This window comes from Carya illinoinensis, chromosome 11 (genome assembly GCF_018687715.1).
Source record: "Carya illinoinensis cultivar Pawnee chromosome 11, C.illinoinensisPawnee_v1, whole genome shotgun sequence".
In the NCBI taxonomy this organism is placed as follows: Eukaryota; Viridiplantae; Streptophyta; class Magnoliopsida; order Fagales; family Juglandaceae; genus Carya; species Carya illinoinensis.
In genome coordinates, this window is record NC_056762.1 from 30,889,674 (window position 1) to 30,910,137 (window position 20,464).

Genomic DNA, 20,464 nt, shown 5'->3' on the forward strand with positions numbered 1-20,464 from the left:
TTAGCGTTCGACATTTCGATTACTGTGATAGAAAAGATGGTTGATTCAACAAAAAGAAAGAAATTCGAATTACACGATAGTTCCAACGTTTTAAGCTTCAATGGAAACACTGACGATCAGTAATACTAAGTTACTAACGCTGCAAAATGATCGCAATATCTCTAAATCCAAAGGGATGAAATTAAAAAAAAAAAAAAAAAAAAAAAAAAAAAACAAAGTGCTTATAAACCTAAGATCATTTGGAAGATATCTTGAGCTAATTCGAAGTCGCCGGGAGGAGATTGAGGAAATAGACTTCCCGAGTCCCGACTCACCCAACATACTAACAGATAATGTCAGAAAGGAATATATACATGCTGCATTTGTCATGCAAAAGCATGGTTCATGAATGAAAGGAATCAACCACTGCATAAACTTGTAGTTTTCTGAGCATGTCGGAATGGATCATCAACATGCTGCGGGCGCGAAAGTTCGTCCAACCTGCAAGAACCAAGAACGGGATCAACACAATCATATTAAAATGAAAAAACAACCCAGTCTTTCATTGTAGATGACCAAAGCAGCAACCTCAAGAGTTTTCAAATGTCGCCAACTGCCACTGGTGTTCTACAAATTACAAACAATGTTTGAATTAAAAACGAGCACTTCTGAAACCAACTATAAGCTAAGACTAATATCACCATATGAATGAGAGAGCAGTAAAATATGCTTGGCCTATCACAGATCTTATTACATAATTGAAATTAACACCATTAGCTAATCTAGTGATTTTTAAGATTGCAGAAGCATGAGCACTAACGACTAACGAGAATGAAAATATGGAATATAGCACAGAAAGCAAGCTGGCTCTTAACCAATGTTTAAATTGTTGAAGCATGCATTTGGATCAATTGGATGCATGATATAAGTACAACATATATCAGAAAGAGTAATGATAGATACACTCTTAATTAGGTTGTGCAAGTCCCATCCATTCATTTTGAAAAAAAGTGAGGTTCATTTTTGAAAGGAGTGCATGTGACTTGTATAATATTCTAGGACTGTAAATATCACTTTTCTATTAGCAATTGACTAAATTTGTGGCACGAATTGTTAACAGGATCGGGATGCACTTCAAGATGAAGTTCTCAGTGACCACCAGCTCCCTTGGTTTCGATTGTGAAGTTCAAGATTAAGAATCAGATTACTCATGCAGTCCAGATCAGGCTGCACTTGAAGATTATGATTATTTAAATGCAAGTAATGGATCAAAGTGACAGTTAAACTTGGATTGAGTTGATCAACTCAAGATTAGATCAGTATTATATTGAAATTATGATTTTGATTTTACAATATGGTTGTAATCTGATGATAAAACCTTATCTGTAAAGCATTAATATTACATATTTGAATACAGACGCCAACTTTCCAAAACTAAAACTAATCATTTTAGATTTATTTTACAAATTTTAGAAAGGGTGGGTGTAGGGCTGCCGTTGGAAGCTTCCGTTAGGCCATTTAATTTAATTTTTTAATTTTTATATCATTTTTTAACACTTTTAAATATTTAAAAAAAAATTCACAATATTATTAAATAATATTTTCTTAATCAAGAAAAAAAAAAAAAAACAAAAACAAAACAAAAGCAGCTCAAAGAGCAGATCAAATTAAAAGTACTTACCAAAACTAAAACCCATGTTTCATTTCAAGACCATGAATTATCAAATGCAGCAGAAGTTATGGCATGTGAGAACTCGTGGAAATTAATCCTCCCATCTCCATCCGTATCGGCCTCCTTGATCATCCCCGTCAACTCCTCCACAGTAAGTGCATGGCCCAACTTGGCCATGGAGTGAGCCAACTCGGCAGCCGTGATAAAACCATCTCCATCTCTATCAAACATCCCAAACAGCTGCCTTAGCTGGTCTTCTGTATATGGAGATTTAGCCGGAAGAAGCTCCGGCACCACAAGCTCCACGAACTCCGAGAACTCAACCATTCCGTTGCTGTTCTTGTCAGCCTTTTGAATCAGGGTTTCGAGCTGTTCCGGGCTTGGTTTTAGACCAAGTGACCGTAAGAGTGATCCGAGCTCAAGTTGTGTTAGACTGCCATCATTGTTCCGATCAAAAGAACGAAAGATTTCACGCAGCTCGGCGATTTGCTTGTCGTCTAACTCAACTGGTTGCTTGTTGCTCATGTCAACGTTTTTCTCCAACCCTAATATTCCACTTTAGTATCTCTCCAAAACTCTCTCTTTCTCTAACTCTTATAAATATGATCAACCTTGAATCACAGTCCTACAGTTGATTTTTTACACAGAACGATTGAATCACAAGCTTCTGGACCAAAATCTGCAGATTAGAACTGTATGCAGGTCAACAACAAGACTGAAACAAAGATATAGGCATACCCTTTTCTTGTCTCTGAATGGATTCGTAGGAAACACCGAACAGAACCACTCTTAACTTTGCACTTTCCTATCTATGATTTGTGAGAGAGAGAGAAATAACTTTGTCTGTGTACGTGTACCCTGAAGCAAGGAAGCTTTAAAAGATCCGAGATCTACTTGGATATCGTTCTTCTTCCTCCTCTTTTGATGGGTTTAGCTCGCCAAATTATCGGATCCAGTAATTTGATTTATTTCACAAAAGAATAGGATCTCCAAAGATAAAGACGAGAAAAAACTTCGTGAGTGTTTCTTTAAATTTACTTCGAGAAATAATTACCAACGTTTGCTTAAAGGTCACCACCTAGGACAAGGACGTGATTGATGTTTAATTTTGTAACTTTAGTCATGATTTTTTGTTTCCTTTCCTTTTTCGTTCTTAATTTTTCTTTACTGAGAAGATTTCAAGAAATAGGCGGGAATTCCGTGGGTAATGCCGACGTCTTCCATGCTGCGCAACGGATATATAGGACTTACTCAACTGCTTTTTAAAAAGGTATGGGGGAGTTTGTGAGATCTTCGTACTTGTTTGGGCGTTGAGATGGAATAAAAATCTCGTTAATAGTAATAAAATGATTTGATTTAAGATGTTTGATGTGATTTTGAAAAATAAGGAAAAAAATATTGAATAAAAATATTATAAAGTTAAAATATTATTAAAATATTATTTTTATTTTAAAATTTGAAAAAGTTTGAATTGTACGTTTATTATATTTTGTTTAAAAATTTAAGAAAATTATAATGATCAAATGAAAAAGTTAAAATTTTGAAATTGAAAAATATTTATGTGTGAATTTAAATATTGATCAAAGTGGATTAGATGAGATGAGATTTCAACTCAACATCCAAACCAGCCTCTTAGAAGATTGTCAAAATTGAATAATGGTGTCGTGACACTTTCGAGGTATCAATAATTTGCTAAAATTTAGTTTTAACTGTGTTATTACCAGTAATATTCAAAGATCAGGAATATTAATTGATCGCAAATGTTTTGTCTCATTTATTTTAATTTACACGAAAGAGAAAGCTATCACTACAAGAGATATGATTTTTTGAGATAAAAAATTTTGTCTCAAAAAATAGAAATTTCATCCTTAAAAGTTTTGGGAGACGAAAAAATTTCATCTCTATTTTGTCTCAAAAAGGTTGTCTCAGAAAGTTTTTGGAGACGAAAATTGTCCGAAAAGTATTTTTAGGGACGAAATTGGGCGGAACCGGTCGAAACCGTTCGAACGGGAAATTTTTTCTGAGACAAAAAAATGTCGTCTCAGAATCAAGTTCGAATGGAAATATTTTTGTTCGAACAACATGAAATGTTAATTCGAACCAATAACCATATATGACCAAGTCCGTTCGAACAAAAAAGTTCGTAAGCGACTTTAGTTCGAAAAAAAATATTAACTGTTCGAACAAATAATCTATTTACAGAAATCTTCTGTTCGAACGGACTTTTAGAAATGAATTTATTCGAATGAGTATTTAGTTGTTCGAACGAACGCATGGATTGTATTTCCCGGTAAGTTCGAATGGGTATATTTTTGTTCGAATGAGAATTTATTGGTTCGAATGTATGCATAAATGATAATTTACCATTCAAACGGCATTGATCAAACAAAATGAAATTGATACTAATACAAATTGTAATCTATATACATCAATTGTTCAAATATTTACAAACATCGTAAATATTAAAGGCAATTAAAAAAAACAAATGAATTATGATTGTGGTGGTGGTATAGGGTTTTGGGACATCATTAATTGAAATTGTTCAAACATTTTTTTGTTATTTAATTATAGCCTCTCTTCTAATCTTGCTTCTAAATCTGCTACTTGATCTAATCGGGTCAACAACTCTTTTTCCTTCGATCTCAATCGTTCTATCTCAAGTGCAGCTTCCTCTAATTTTTTAGTCTTGTCGTCATTCAATCTGGCTTTAGAAGATGATGAAGATGTTGAGGATGGCTTCACGCAACGTCCTAAGCCCCTCAAATATCCAGAACGTGATCCAAGAACTTGAGAAAAGATTTGAGCATCGTTGACAGATGATTCATTAGATGGATCCGCAACAGTGTCTTTAAGAGATATCATCTTGTCCTGGAAAAAGAAAAACATTAAAATTAGTATATGTAACAAAAATATATTTAGACAATGAAATTAAATAAACTTAAACTTACATAATTTGCCTCTGCCTCAGGATTGCTCCAAACACCATCACGATTTTTATGTGCTTTAGCATACAATTGGGTCAAATCATAATCAGTAGGATTTTTTCTTGCTACAAAATGAAAATTAATATCATAATTTATACGAAAAAAGTGTATATATTAAGATTTAATGGAGACAATAAGAACTAACCATTTTTTTTGACAAGCGATGAAAAGATCGAGAACCCGCGTGATGGTGTATCGTTAAATTTGATCTATTTGTTTTGTTCACTGCACTCCGTTTCTAAAAAAAAGTATTATAATTTTTATTTAATATGTGATGACCCGTTTTTGAGTGTATTTTCGCTGAAATAATTGTTTTTATTTTAATTAATATATTAGCTATTTATTTTAATTTATTTGCGTTTTTTAAAGTTGGTTTTTAAATTAATTTATTTTATTTGGTGTTGTGTTTTATTTAGTTGTTTTGTGGTTTTTAATCTTTTTGGCGGGTTAGTTTTGCTTTCCGGAATGAGGTTTGGACCTCATCTTTTCCCTTTTTCCTCTCTTTTTTCTTTTTCTTTTTCCTTTTTTTTCTTTTTCTTCTTCTTTCTTTTTTTTCTTTTCTTTTTTTTTCCCTCCCTTTCTCTCTCCCCGATCGGCTCCCCCCCCGTGCTCTCTCTCTCTTCCCTCCCTCTCCCGCGTCGTCTCTCTCTCTCCTCCGGCCCAGCGTCGTCCGGCCACCTCCCGGCCTCCCACCGGTCCCATTTTCTTCCCCTCCCTCCGGTGCACCTCCCCACCGAAAACCACCCCCAACCGGCCGGCCATTTGGCCGGAAAAAGCTTCCAAAGGGCGCACGGATTTCACTCCGATCCGCCGCCGTCGCTCCACCTCCGGCCACCATTTCTTCACCACTTCATCACCGACCTCTTGCCGTCCTAACCCACCCATTTCCGGCCTCCATCGACCACCGGAGCAGCTCCCACGAGCTTGTTTTCCGATTTGCCATTTTCGGCCATTTCCGGCCATTCCGCCGCCACCCACGGCCGTCCGTCGCTTCCATTAGCTTCACAACCACCTCTAGACCATTCCCTATCAATCTCGTGTCCTAGTTTGTCCCCGTTCAAAAGTGGGTTTTTCAGACCCACGGCCACAGTGAATTTTCACTGTGACGTTGCTGTTTTTCCGCCGTTAGCAACGCCGCGAGCTTTCTAAAAATACCGTATAGCGCTGTAAGTATTTTCCAAACCCTATTTTCAGATTTTAATATATATTGCTCATTCAATTGATTTATTTATTTAATTATATATTTTTTTATCGTTTGTTGTTGGTTGTTGATTCCGGACCGAGTCCGAGGAGTTTCGGGGGTCGGATGGGTTGAGGACGGAGTGTTTGTTTGGTTGGTTGTGTTTGGTTGTTTGATTTTGCCGTGTGGCGTGCGTTGCATTTTATTTGTGTGCGTTGCATATCGCGTGCATGTGCATCATGTTTATCGGCGTTTTGGCGTTTGGGTGCGTGTGTCTCACGAGCCCAAGCCGTGATGGGTTATTATCACGGTGGAGCTCCTCTGGTCACTCGGGAGCGGTCAATACTGAGTGACATCCCCTGAGTAGTCGTCTGGGCGCTGACGAGTTCGGTACTAGAGGATGGGTCTGGCCCGGTATGTGCTGAACACGAGTCCAGGCATCGCTCTATTCACCGATTCTGAGGCCCTGCGCGATGACGGAGTAGTATTAGAGGATGGGTCTGGCCCGGTACGTGCTGAGCACGAGTCCAGGCATCGCTCTACTCACTGACTCCGGGAGCGGAAATTAGAGGATGGGTCTGGCCCGGTACGTGCTGAGCACGAGTCCAGGCATCGCTCTATTCACCGATCCCGTGGCCCTTCGCTGGCGAGGGCTAGAGGATGGCCCGGCCCGGTACGTGCATGGCACGAGTCTGGGCATCGCTCGTTTAGGTGTCGCACGCGTAGCCGTTCTCTACGGTGTGGCACTGAGCCAGGGTGTGCGGATGATCCCTAGGGGAGATCATGGTGCATACGGAGCGGGTTGTGGTATGGTTTTTCAGTTATGATCCATTTTCTGGGAAAATGGTGGTTTGGGCCATTATCTGGGATAATGGCGAGGTGTGGCTTTATGGAGGTTGGTGGGCCTTTTGGGTTTTGGCGTGCGTGTTAAAATATATGTGTAGCGGGGCGTGTGTTTGTTTGATCTTGTTTTCTTGTTGTTTGGGTTGTATGTATTTTCATCTGGTAGTGTTTGGGTCATACTTACCTGCGGAACCTTTCTTGGTTCCGTAGCTTTTGGTGCAGAGTTCGAGGAAGAGGAGGAGGAGGCTGAGCCCGAGGATGCGGCTCCGCCGGGTTGCTGATGCTGTGCTTTTTATCTGTTTTCAACTTGTATTTGTGTTTCTTGTAATATTTTATTTAAGTATGTTTTAAACAGTTTGTATTACATTAAGAAAAATTCTGGTACTTAATTATTGACTTGCTTCTCGCTGCGTTTGTCTTGTGCACTTTGTCGCTCTTGCACACACTTGGCACACGTCGTTAGGATGGTGGTCCGGGTTGTCACCATCCGGACGTCTCGATTTCCCCGTGTTCGGGCGTGGGGATTTGGGGGCGTCACATAATACATCTATTATATATTATTAAAAAAAAGATAGTAGCGAAATTACCTGATAAGCAGGATCTTTAAACAGATCATAAACTTTCTCCCATTCGTTTGGTGGCATTGCTTGGAATGGATTTTGACGCGCCTCTATCGTAGTACTGAACTTCTGGTAGTGTGCATGACATCGATCTTTGTACCTCTGGAATGCATTCGACATGAGTTCTTCAATCGTTAGTCGATCCTCCCGTCGACCAAAATTTAGTTCAAACTCGTCCTTCAAAGAATTATAAACAATTAGTATAATTTCAAACATTCGCATTTAAATAAAAATGTTATACAAAGTAACTTAATTATTACCAGACAACGATTTTTGATATGGTCTTTCACATCTTGGGGAACTTTAGCCCAGGATGATGTAGCCATCGGTGCATACGTGCGAGTAAGTGTACCAACATAAGAAGCAAGCCAAGCTGCCGAATCCCCAGAGCCACTGGTGTGATCATCAGATATATCAATTTTAATTTTACCAACTTTCCTTATTTTTTCTATGCAGACACCCCTCGTAATGCCTCTAACTCGGCGCTGGTTTACAATAACTATATATACAAATGACTTAGAATATATTTTAATTAAATTAATCTTATTTGAAAGATATACATTGAAAAAATACCTTATTCTGGTTCTGGTGACGGTGGCCCACCATTGTTGGCAGGTAAAGCACACGGAGATTCGCTAAGTGGTGGGGATGGCTCACGTGTTCTTTTGCGTTTAGGAGGCATATCTGTTTGAAATGATAATAAATTATTATTCGAACAAAATACATGAAATATTTTTATAAGAATTTTACCTACACAAATATCTGTTTGAAAATCATTCGGTATCAGTATTGCTGGACCAATCGCTCTCATCCTCAGTAGACACTTCAGTTGATTCATGTTCTTTCGACATGTCACCTTCAATTACTTCGGGTTGAACATCTTCTCTGCGCAATGGGACCATGTCATAATGGCTTAGATCAACAAACAGATTGATGCCTGATTCATTTTCTTGATATGCTTCTTCATGGTCTGGACTATCAACTTCTTCATGTAGTTTGTCTGCCTTTGGAATATAATCATACACATTTCTTGGCGCAAATTTCTCGACTATTCTCCATGGATTTCCGAACTCCGGATCATCTAAATAAAAAACTTGATTTGCTTGGCATGTGAGAACAAATGAGTCGTCCTCATACCATTTGCGAGATGTATTGACACTTACAAAATATTCATCCTTACGCACTCCCAACCTAGGATTCGAGACATCCCACTAGGGCTGTTTATCCGGGTTCCGACCCGGGAATCCGGATATATCCGGGCCGGAACCCGGTTCGGGTTAAGCCGGATCAGACCCGATCCGAAACTCGGATGTATCCGGGTTTTGAAAAACCCGGATTCCGGTTTCCGGGTGGAACCCGATTTTTTTTTTCTTTTTTTTCTTTTTACAAAATCCTATACTTACCTATATTATTAAATTTGTTTTAAAAGCATTTTTTTTTTTTACCTTAAAGCTTATATTCTATTACAAATTTTTCAAGAAAAAATGATTGAAAAGGATATTCTTTTATATATAAAACTAATTATTATTTTTAACTAAATGCATCTGAAAAAAATAAATTTAATATCAATCATGTAAATGCATGCAAAAAAATAAAAATGCAATCACTACATATTATAGTATTTGGTATTTATACATATTACATTACAAAACACAATTACAATATATGAAATTACATATAAAAAATGGATTACATTGAGTCACCAATACATATTACATAATGTGTGCTTCATGCAATCAATGCATTCTTCCAGCCATGGTTGGTCCAAGCTTATCTGCAAGATGTATTCAATAATGTTCTTGGGCTGCTATATCATAGTTTCCTGTAAAAGATGCAATCATAAGAAGCAAAAAACAGATTAAAATAAACTGCACCTTTATAACCAACTAGTAATTGGGCATTAAAATAAACTTGGGACTATGAAATCATATTATCCAAAACAAACAAAAAATGAAGATGAAGATGAATATGAAAATTTGATTATCTTTTCCATGATATTGACACTTCTTCTCCCAAGCAAATGATGAACATCACCTTCTGATATACACACAAATGCCCACTTCCCTAATCCTAATTACAAGCTATAAGTTCAATCAAAATATAGATGTTACTTGAGGCACTCAATCTGCATAAAAATTATATATATGTGTGTGAGTCAAAATATGCTTTTATAGGAATCCTGGAAGTAGGATAGAAGCCAATTGCATATTAGTAAAGCAACAAGCAAGGGATTGAGCTAGGTAATAAGCGGATAAAAGTCAATACATAACATGATATATTGATAAACTGGAGCAAATTTTGAAGACATGATATGTGATCTGGCACTGGGAGGCTGAAATCCCACCAAATGACAATGGTTTTTCCTGTCTTACCCAAACCAAATAACCAAGTCAAAACAGTGCCAAAATTAATATATTTCACATGAACTTTAGCATTCAGGTTGATCATATGTTTCTTTTGCTTTTTGTCTGGACATGGATGATTACAACCTGCCAGCATTACGTGGACTTTATAAACCACATTGACTAAGTACTATTGTTTACTTTTTTTTTTTGTTCCCTAGACGTATTGACAAAGAAGTCTATACTATATAGCATCACCTGGCTCATAAATCGACCAAACAGGACCAAAATCTAGTGCCAATGCCAAAATATCTAAATAGCAAAATCAATGGCTCTTTCCTGTCCTAAACCCATACATAAACCTCCACTCAAAAAAATAAAAACAATCTTACTATTAATACCATTTATTAATAGTAAATCGTAGGTAGGCAGGGCTTCCACGATCACGCTTGTTGAACTCGTACACGTGAAGTTACTGGACTTTAGCTGCAAAAGAGAGACAAAAAACCAAAAGGGTCAGATAGAATCCAACCAAAATTTCTGGACAAGTGAGTGCGTTGGTGGGCGAAGAGGTGTTCTGTGATCTTAGATTGGCTAGTTTGGCCGATGAAGAGATTGCCATGCAGTAAACAAAACACTATATTACATGCTCAAACAGGGTAATGCAGAAAGTCATTGAATTAGTATTAAGAACATTGACAATTAGAAATTAACTGCTGCTACAAATCATATATATATATGTTCATCACAATCCTAATGCAAATTCTATGAATGTGCACAATCATGAGGAACACAACTGCTGCTACAATGTTTTACAACTTCCTATCTAGAAATATTAATTATTAATCATAACCACCAAACCCAAATGAGAGTCACTAGCAAAAATAGAACAAATAAATAAAGAATTCAATGTTAGTTCCAGCAAAAAACATGAACAAAAAAGAGCTTTGCCAAAACATAAAAATATTTTATGGGAAGATGCCCTGTGAAGAGAGATTCACCAACTGAGTTCTGACTCATCTAGTCAATCTGAGTGGAATTAGTAATGAATTTAAATACAATACATTAATTCGTATTTCAAGAGCATAAAATATGGACTGGAGTTGAAAAATGCTAACAACACAGACAACTACCATGGACACTTCAAGTTAATTATAAAAGGAGTTGAAAAATGTCTGGAGAATTCGTATTTCAAGCCTTAAAATATGGACTGACTTCAAATTATAATGCTTTAGAGCATAAAAAAAGAACCAAGCAGCTACCATGGACACTTCTCCATGTCCCCCGAAGGACCATTTTCTTTCAAACCAAACAGGCAGAATAATGCTAACAACACAGACAAATCGTGGGAGCACATCACTAATCAGGTACTTAAACCAAAAAAAAAACCAACCAAGAGGGAGGCAGAGACAAATCAAACGCAAACCCAAACAAAAGCAAAAATCAAACACAAACCCAGATCTATCAAACTAACAGCATATACTTTATACCCATGTTTAACAAAATAACAAAATAACCTAGATCTAGCACAAAATGTCGTAGCCGTAGCAAAAGAAGGATGCTAACATAGAATGTCGTAGCACAGATCTTACCTGAAAAAAACCTACACAAGTCGTACCATTTCATCATCGTCATTCCAAGGTATCTAACGATGCAAGATAGAGAGGGTGAGAAGAGAGAGAGATCGAGGGTGAGAAAAAATGAACGAGATGAGCGGCGGCTAGGGTTTCTGACTCTGAGATGAACGAGAGAGAGAGAGAGAGAGAGAGAGAGAGAGAGAGAGAGAGAGAGAGAGAGAGAGAGAGAGAGAGAGAGAGAGAGAGAGAGAGAGAGAGAGAGAGAGAGAGAGAGAGAGAGAGAGAGAGAGAGAGAGAGAGAGAGAGGATATTTAGCCGGGGTCCTGGGGGGTAAAAAAAAAAGAAACCGGATACCGAGTTTTTAATCCGGTACCCGGATTTTAAATCTGCATCCGGACCGCTTAGGTCCGGATTTTACAATCCGGATTTCGGTCCGGATTAAATTCGGGCCGGAACCCGGAACCGGAATCCGGTAAAAAACCGGATTCCGGACCAGGCCGGATAAAATCCGGCCCGTATGAACAGCCCTACATCCCACCAATTACATTTAAATAACCAGACCATATATCCCCCCACATACTTTAATGCTATGATATCCTCCACAATTCCGTAAAAATCAATATTTTCATCCCCATGGCTTCCTTCGACAACAACCCCACAATTTTGAGTTTTCCTATATCGTTCTCTATCTGTTGTGTGAAATCTATATCCACGCACCAAACATCCTGAATATTGGATAGCCTGCTTAGACGGACCACATGCCAAAGCATATACTTCTGGTGAGATTTCACCTGAATGTTCATTATATTTCGATGCAACCTACATAAATAAATTTTATTCTACTTATATCAATATCATATATAAATATCTTATTATTCCTTTGGAGTATTAAGCTATTTAATTAGTGTGCTTAGATATAATTAATTATACATTATGTATTAATCATCTTATTACTTGAGTACTTAAATATCTTCACATATTTAATTATAATTTTTTAATTAAATATCTTATCATTATATTTGGAGTATGAAGCTATTTAATTAATGTACTTAGATATAATTAATTATACATTATGTATTAATTATCTTATTACTTGAGTACTTAAATATCTTTACATATTTAATTATAATTTTTTAATTAAATATCTTATTATTATATTTGGAGTATTAAGCTATTTAATTAAACTAAATCATAGATATAATTAATTATACATTATGTATTAATCATCATAATTAATACTTGAGTACTTACTTATGTTCAAATATTTAATTATAATTTTTTAATTAACTATCTTATTATTATATTTGGAGTATTAACTGCTATTTAATTATCACTGCAAATAATAAGTATTTAATTGATACTGTTCGAACAAACACTCTATAAGTTCGAATGGAACGCTGGTCGAGTTATATTCTATTCGAACAAATAAAAATAAATTCGAACGATATTCAGAGCGTTCGAATTAAACCAACCCAGAAACCAGTCACGAAACAGAGCACAAAACTAATAAACAAAACACAATTTTCACATTCATGATGCCATATTTCAATACAACACATTGAAAACTATATGCATATCTCTAAATATGATTATTAAACAACTTAAAAAACTAATAAAACTTACCTCTTGTACTAGCAATTCAAATTTCAGTCAATCCACAATACCTATATATACATAAAACACATTAAACTGTTGTTCTATCCCAACAAATAAATGCAAAAACTCTACAGATATTTGTAAACGAAAATCGGAATGAAAAATATAAAAAAACACAACTTACCTCTTGTCCTTCTCCTTTCTCTCTCAAGAATCTCTTCTCTCTCAATGCTTTCAAGCTCTCTCTCTCCACAACACTCTCTCACAGCCTCTGTCACGCTCTCTCTCATTTTCTCAATCTTCAATCCGAGTGAAAATGAAGTGAAATGATTGGATTAATAATATGTGCATTTCAGTTCGAACTAAATTTTAAGCAGTTCGAACGCGAAAATCCAAATACCGCTAATTTTTCCCACAATTTTTTCCCGTTCGAATTAATATTTTTCCAGTTCGAACAGAAAAAAGGAATATTCTCCAGCATATACTGATAACTTGGTGCGAATTTTTCCTCCAAACAAAAAAAATTCGTTCGAACATGAATTATCTCTATTCGAACTAACATTATATTAGTTCGAACAGATAATTAGATAAATATATAACTATACACATAATACACCCAATATTATTATGTGTATATGTAAAAATTATATAGACTATATAATACTAAGTGTCACTAATATCATAATACTAAGTTTCTTATCAATCTATAATATTAAGTATTTAAAATAGTATAATATTTTATTTACAATCACTAATAGTGTTATACTTATAAGTTAGTATCACTATAAGTATAATACTAAGTATCACTAATAGTATAATACTAAGTGATATTAAAGTATAGATACCATCAAAATATGAAAACTAATAATACTGTAATACTTTATAATATAGTCCAAGTACTTGGTTTATTATTAATATACAAACTAAATATATTAGAAATATGTTTTTTATACATATAATTAATGCAATGTTTTACTATATGCTTACTATATTTACTTTATAATGCAATGCTTTAGACAATACTATTTTATACTCATCTAATGCATAATATATATACTATTACATATATATATACTAGATACTTACAATATATATAAGTAACTAGTATAAAACTCTATACTATCGATATATAGTTATCTAATATATATTATTATATATACTAGTGAGAAATTTTTTATTAGTACTAGTATACTGTGTATTATATACTAGTATTACTAATACTTCTCAATTGTTTTACCTCTTGTACTTATATATATATATATATATATATATTTTTATGAAATATTATATAGTTCATTCGAACTTATACCCTTTTAATTCGAACTTATACCCTTTTAGTTCGAACTGATTATACTTTCGTTCGAACGAAATCACGTTATTTAAGCCGCGAACCAGTTTCTTCTCCATTTATTTCGTGCCTCCTCTCATTCGAACTCTTCAATTCCTCCACCGTTAGCAGCCACAACGCCGCCACCAACTCCGACCAACTCCTCAAATCTCCTAGAACAAGAGGTATGGGTTAAATGTGCTTTATTTTTATTAGCTTTTTAGTTATTTTTGGGAGGGTCGGATTTTGAATCAATCCGGCCCCATTTTGTTGTTTTGGGGGCAAATGACACAACTATAATCGGTAGAAATGATAGGGATTTACTCCTAAATCATTTCTAACGATTAAAATATTGGATTCCTTCATAAAAATGAATGTGTCGGTTCGGTTCTGAGTCGACTCAGCCATGTTTGTTTGGCTCAGGTCTGTTCGAATGAATATAAATTCCATTCGAATTGAAGTCAAGTCCATTCGAATTAAATTTAGGTTCATTCAAATGGAATATAATTTTATTCGAATGGATTTTAGGCTAATTCGAATGGGGTTATCTGAGGTCATTCGAATTAATTTTATGTTCATTCGAATGAATTTAAATTTCATTCGAATGAATATAATTTAATTCGAATGGAATTAAAGGCCATTCGAATAAGCAGTTGTCAACCATGACAGCACAACATCATCATTCCTCTAATTCACTTTAATTAGATCACATATATCTTTTATACATCAACAGTATACTAATGGCAAGCAGCAGCGGAAGAAAACGTTCCAGACCCCAGACAGTCGAAAGTACCTCCGCATCTCCTTCTCAGCCGGCCGTCAGGCCTATACTAGTTAAGCGGGAGATCATTCTAGGTGACTTCCATGACCTCACTTGGGAGGGGCGGAGCATACATGACATCATCACCGATCGTGGATGGACCCCGATCTGTCGACAGAGGGGCACAGCATATCCTGAGATGGTTGGTGAGTTTTACTGTGCCATGGGTGAGCAGTCTGGTGATGCTCTATGCTATAACTTAGTAGTCCGGGGAGTGAGTATTATATTCTCTCCCCGCGTTATTGCTGAGTTTCTAGATTTGCGGCGAGAGCCCGGTGCCTATCCTGCAGCAGCAGCAGCAAGAGCAGCAGCGAGATCAGCGACTGCACCATCTGGAGAGGACACAACAGTCGCATCCTCATCGCCAGTGCCGGATGTACAGACCGCAGAGCTGGATGCTAGCTCGGATGATAGCGAGAGCGGTGATGAGGTACCTAATGATGGTCTCACAGACGATCAGGTTCGTGACCTAGTGTGAGACCCTGAGACTCCTCCATATGATGGTAGTAAAGTGATCCGACATGCCGACTGTATAGCATTTTTCAGAATGCTTAATTTGATTGTTGGGTATAACATTGATCCAAAAAAACACAAGATTGATTTCGGGATCGAGCGGGCCAGATTTTTGTTACGGTTAGCACAGGGGGAGCCGATTAATCTGGCATTATATTTCTTCCTCCGCATTCGCACAGAGTCACGCTATTCGGGTGGAGGTAGTCTACCATTTGCGCTTTTGATATCTAACCTCTTACTCCATTCAGGGGTTACAGTGACTTTGATTGAGCGGAGGTCGCCATAGATAGGGCACGTTAACAAGATCACATTCAATAAGAGCAAGGGTCACTTGTCGAAGACTCGTGCAGTCCTACAGGATCAGCCTCCGCCTACTGATCCAACTTCTACTGCTGCTGCCCTTATTGAGAGACACCCTGCTGGGGCTACTCCAGATGAGGTACGAGCTATATTGGTAGACCACCGCGACATTTTATTGAGGGACTTCATTCAGCCCATGATGGAGAAGCTTAAGGACCTAGAAGGACGCTTGCAAACTTTACAGGAGGATTTTGATTTATATAATAAATAAATATTGTTAGTAATTTTTTTACTTTTTTATGTTGTATAGAACGTCTAACTCATTTTGGAATGTAATTAATGCAGTATAGTTTTTATTTTTAGTGTTTGCTAGCCTCTTGATTGTTAATTATATTTTCTTCTCATTATACTTAGTGTTCACGATAATTGAAAAAATGACACTATCTTTAAATTAATATTTAGTTAACTAAAATATTTTTAAATTAATTACATAAAATTAATTATTTATGAATTTGTAAATATTTTAATTCATTGTAAATCATAATATATAATATATAGAACTTTTTATTTACTTTGGAAATGATAAAAAATTAATAGAAAAAATATGTATTCTTACAATTTTAACAATATATCTTTTCAATTAAATAATACCGTTCGAACACGTTAATACTAATTCGAACAAATAATATTGCATTCGAATTAATTAATTTTCTGTTCGAATTAAATTTAATTAGTTCGAACGGTATAGATTTTTGGAGACGACCTAATTCGTCTCAGAATCTCAAGTTCAAACTAATTTGTTTTAGTTCGAACGAATTTATAAGGTTTTCCAGGTTTTGAGACGAAATTAAAATTTCGTCTCATAAAAGTACTTTTAGAGACGAAATTAATTTCGTCCCTAAGAAATTTCGTCCCTAAAAATTAAATTTCTTGTAGTGTATATAATTTAATGTTGAAGTTTGCATTATCGAGAAGTACTTGAAATTGAAGTGGGTGTTTATCATTTCTAATAGTTAATATATATATATATATATATATATATATATATATGAAGCACCATTTGTGATTTATGATTTATTGGTGCATGGAGTATTTTTTGCACAAATAATTTTTTCCAATTTAAGGAGGTATAAGAATATTTTTTTACAATTATTTTATAACTGATCTATATAAAATAGAGGATAATTTTGTAAAATTGGAAATTTATTTTTAATGCGTGAGTGACATAATTGCATCGATTAATTGTAAAATAAGTTGTAAAAGAATTATAATTAAGTGTAATTGTAAAAACACTTTGACTTCTTTTATTTATAACTTCGTCTTCTGTTTCTTTATATATAATTATCGAATCAATAGTTATACTCTTATAGTTATTGGGCTAAAATCATTCATTTTTGTGTTAAATAATCATAAATTTAAAATAATTTAAAAGATTATGAAATAAGGTAAAGAACAGTACTCTTCTTTCATTAAGAAAAGAGAATTCTATCTTCTTTCCTCTTATATATAACTGATTTAAATTAGTAGAGAGCAGAGGTTTGAAATTGAGATTTTCCCAGCCTCCCTGCATTTTGGCATCAATCCACTTCCCCTAGCCTTCTCTGTCAAACCTTATTGATACTCTTATCCTTCTTTGTCAAGAGGAATTCAGTTGCATTGAAGAAGCAGGCAATTAAAGCAAAAGAGTTTATAAACTTTGCATCTCTTCAATCTGCAAAGCGACTAAGATTCATGTACGATTCTTACAAAATTACATTGACAGAATAACAATTAACACCATTTATAGGTCAAGATGGCCAAATCCACCAATTTTGTGGCAGGAACCTCAACCTGCAACAAACTAGTAGCTAGCTAGCACCCCATTTTGCCTAATTCTAATCTTCAGAGAAGGATGAAACCAGAGTTTTAAGGTTTCGCACATGCAGAACGATGAGATAAGAGTATTGCAGATCATATGAAATGAAAGGAGGCTGTGAAAAATATCAATTTCAAACCTCATTCTATATTTGGCAGCTCACACGTGTGGTGAATATACAGAGCAGACAGCAATTAATGAAGCCATCACATGAAATTGAAACTAATTAACTGCTTGTCATGAACTGCATGGACCATCTATTCTAAATTCTTCTAGTAAATGAGCTCTCGATCGGTTTGGAAAATACATGCAGTTTTGACTGAGAAATCAACGGTCTCAATTTAAATTGACTTCATATTATGGTTAGAGATAATGGCGGAAGTCTCTTAATTGGCATCCTTCCCTTCACCGGTAGTTTTAAAAGGGAAAACAGCCAATAATATTTTTCTTTTAAAAAAACAAAACTTTGGTCAAAACTTTTTTAGTTGCTTGGATTAATGTTCATAATTATATAACAGTGTCAAACCAGAAACAGTTGTTAGACACCTTTTCTTTTGGCTTTTTCGTAATCATGTGCATGCATGTCCAGAAGGGAAATGTGCTTTCCATTTACCGCTTCGAGAAGGAATATTCACGAGAGGAGGAAATTAGGCAACTTCATTTGGGGTTTTTTGAATTTTTCACCAACGAAAATGGCTTCAAACCATTCTGTCTTTCTTTCCATCATCATTGTGTTCTTGCTGTTGGCACCGACTTTAACATTCTTGTATACTTATGTATCACATAACAGCCCGCAATCAAGAAAACCTTTGGCGATACATCTGGTTTCATTTTCTGCATCAAACTTCAGAATTAGAGCCTCAAAATTTTTGGAAGCTGAATGGAGAGCAAATTTTACGTTCGAAAACCAATTTGATGATTGTAAATTTCATATAAAGCCCTTTGAAGTTGTTGTGTACTACAAAGAACGTTATGCAGTGTCGTGTGGTTTGGTGGGATCAATAAACCTTGAAAAGAAGAAACAGAAAAGGGTTTCGATTGGGTTCAATACGAGTAGTACAACTGGTTGTGTTCATCAAGGGCAACCCTATGGACACTTGGAGAAGCATGTTCTCAGAGAGATTAGGGAGGAGAAAAGGAAAGGTAGATTGAGTCGTTTGAGTTTGAAAATGAATATGCAGTCTTTGGCATATGTTATAGGGATAGACAGATGGGATTTAAGTCTGAATCCTTCTTGCTCTGGCATTAATGTTTCTTTTGTTGATGCAAGAAATGGGAAGTTTATGGGTAATAGGTACTGTTCAATTCCTTGGTGATTCTCTTTTTTATATTTATTTGTATTTATTTTATTTTATTTTATTTTATTTTATCCATTGGGGGCTTTGTTCATTAATTCATGCAAATTGCAAGGTACTGAGCGATCATGTAATTAAGTCACACACATTCTCAGGCTTTGAGATTTTTTATTTTTTTCTTCTATATAAATAATCATCCAAGTGATGGTTTGTTAAGAGATAAAATAAATAATAAAATCTATCTATTCCTATTAGCTTAATCTTATAGAATAAGTAGTGATTTACATAATATTAAAGCAGAAGTCCTCAGTTCTTATTTTAGAACTTTTCAAGTATTTGTGAAAATTATAGTTCAATTGGTAGTCTTCCATTTATACTGATTGAGCTTGTGGGTCTTAATCACCAAGTCACACCAACAAATTAAGGGGAGGGAGAAGTAATTAAACCTCTAATTTATGTATTGCCTAAAAATTTAATTAACAGAAGTCACTACAAGAGATATGATTTTTTGAGATAAAAAATTTTGTCTCAAAAAATGGAAATTTCGTCCTTAAAAATTTTGGGAGACGAAAAAATTTCGTCTCTATTTTGACTCAAAAAGGCTGTCTCAGAAAGTTTTCAGAGACAAAAATTGATTTTCGTCTCCGAAAAGTATTTTTAGGGACGAAATTGGGCGGAACCGGTCGAAACCGTTTGAACGAGAAATTTTTTCTGAGACAAAAAAATGTCGTCTCAGAATCAAGTTCGAACGGGAATATTTTTGTTCGAACAACATGAAATGTTAATTCGAACCAATAACCATATCTGACCAAGTCCGTTCGAACAAAATAGTTCGTAAGCGACTTTAGTTCGAAGAAAAATATTAACTGTTCGAACAAATAATCTATTTACAGAAATCTTCTGTTCGAACGGACTTTTAGAAATGAATTTATTCGAATGAGTATTTATTTGTTCGAACGAACGCAAGGATTGTATTTCCCGGTAAGTTCGAATGGGTATATTTTTGTTCGAATGGGAATTTATTGGTTCGAATGGATATGTTTTTGTTCGAATGTATGCAGAAATGGTAATTTACCATTCAAACGGCATTGATCAAATAAAATGAAATTGATACTAATACAAATTGTAATCTATATACATCAATTATTCAAATGTTTACAAACATCGTAAATATTAAAGGCTATTAAAAAAAACAAATGAATTATGATTGTGGTGGTGGTGGTTGTATAAGGTTTTGGGACATCATTAATTGAAATTGTTCAAATATTTTTTGGTTATTTAATTGTAGCCTCTCTTCTAATCTTGCTTCTAAATCTGCTGCTTGATCTAATTGGGTCAACAACTTTTTTTCCTTCGATCTCAATCGTTCTATCTCAAGTGCAGCTTCTTCTAATTTTTTAGTGTTGTCGTCATTCGATCTGGCTTTAGAAGATGATGAAGATGTTGAGGATGGCTTCACGCAACGTCCTAAGCCCCTCAAATATCCAGAACGTGATCCAAGAACTTGAGAAAAGATTCGAGCATCGTTGACAGATGATTCATCAGATGGATCCGCAACAGT

General features: G+C 35.3%; 1 protein-coding gene and 1 long non-coding RNA gene across 3 annotated transcripts; both read right to left on the bottom strand.

The window, feature by feature from the left end:
• Positions 1–223: 223 nt before the first annotated feature.
• LOC122282757 (probable calcium-binding protein CML11) lies at positions 224–2,550 on the bottom strand. Of its 2 annotated transcripts, XR_006230463.1 has the most exons (3): positions 1,661–2,550; positions 568–606; positions 224–480 (listed from the first exon to the last, which is right to left on the bottom strand). XR_006230463.1 is itself a non-coding variant. In XM_043094766.1 (2 exons), the coding sequence occupies exon 1, from the start codon at positions 2,174–2,176 to the stop codon at positions 1,685–1,687; it is 492 nt and encodes a 163-aa protein (XP_042950700.1). In that variant the 5' UTR covers positions 2,177–2,550; the 3' UTR covers positions 224–606; positions 1,661–1,684. The 2 variants fall into 2 exon arrangements, 1 of the variants encoding a protein (XP_042950700.1); XM_043094766.1 differs by having other exon boundaries at positions 224–606.
• A 6,354-nt stretch (positions 2,551–8,904) lies between these two features.
• On the bottom strand, positions 8,905–11,399 carry LOC122282665. Its single transcript, XR_006230439.1, has 3 exons — positions 11,213–11,399; positions 10,022–10,106; positions 8,905–9,100 (listed from the first exon to the last, which is right to left on the bottom strand). It is a non-coding gene; the product is annotated as an uncharacterized LOC122282665 (long non-coding RNA).
• Between the last annotated feature and the right edge of the window lie 9,065 nt (positions 11,400–20,464).

Coding starts and splice junctions, on each gene's coding strand:
- LOC122282757 (XM_043094766.1), bottom strand. CDS start 2,176: ATGAGCAACAAGCAACCAGTTGAGTTAGACGACAAGCAAATCGCCGAG.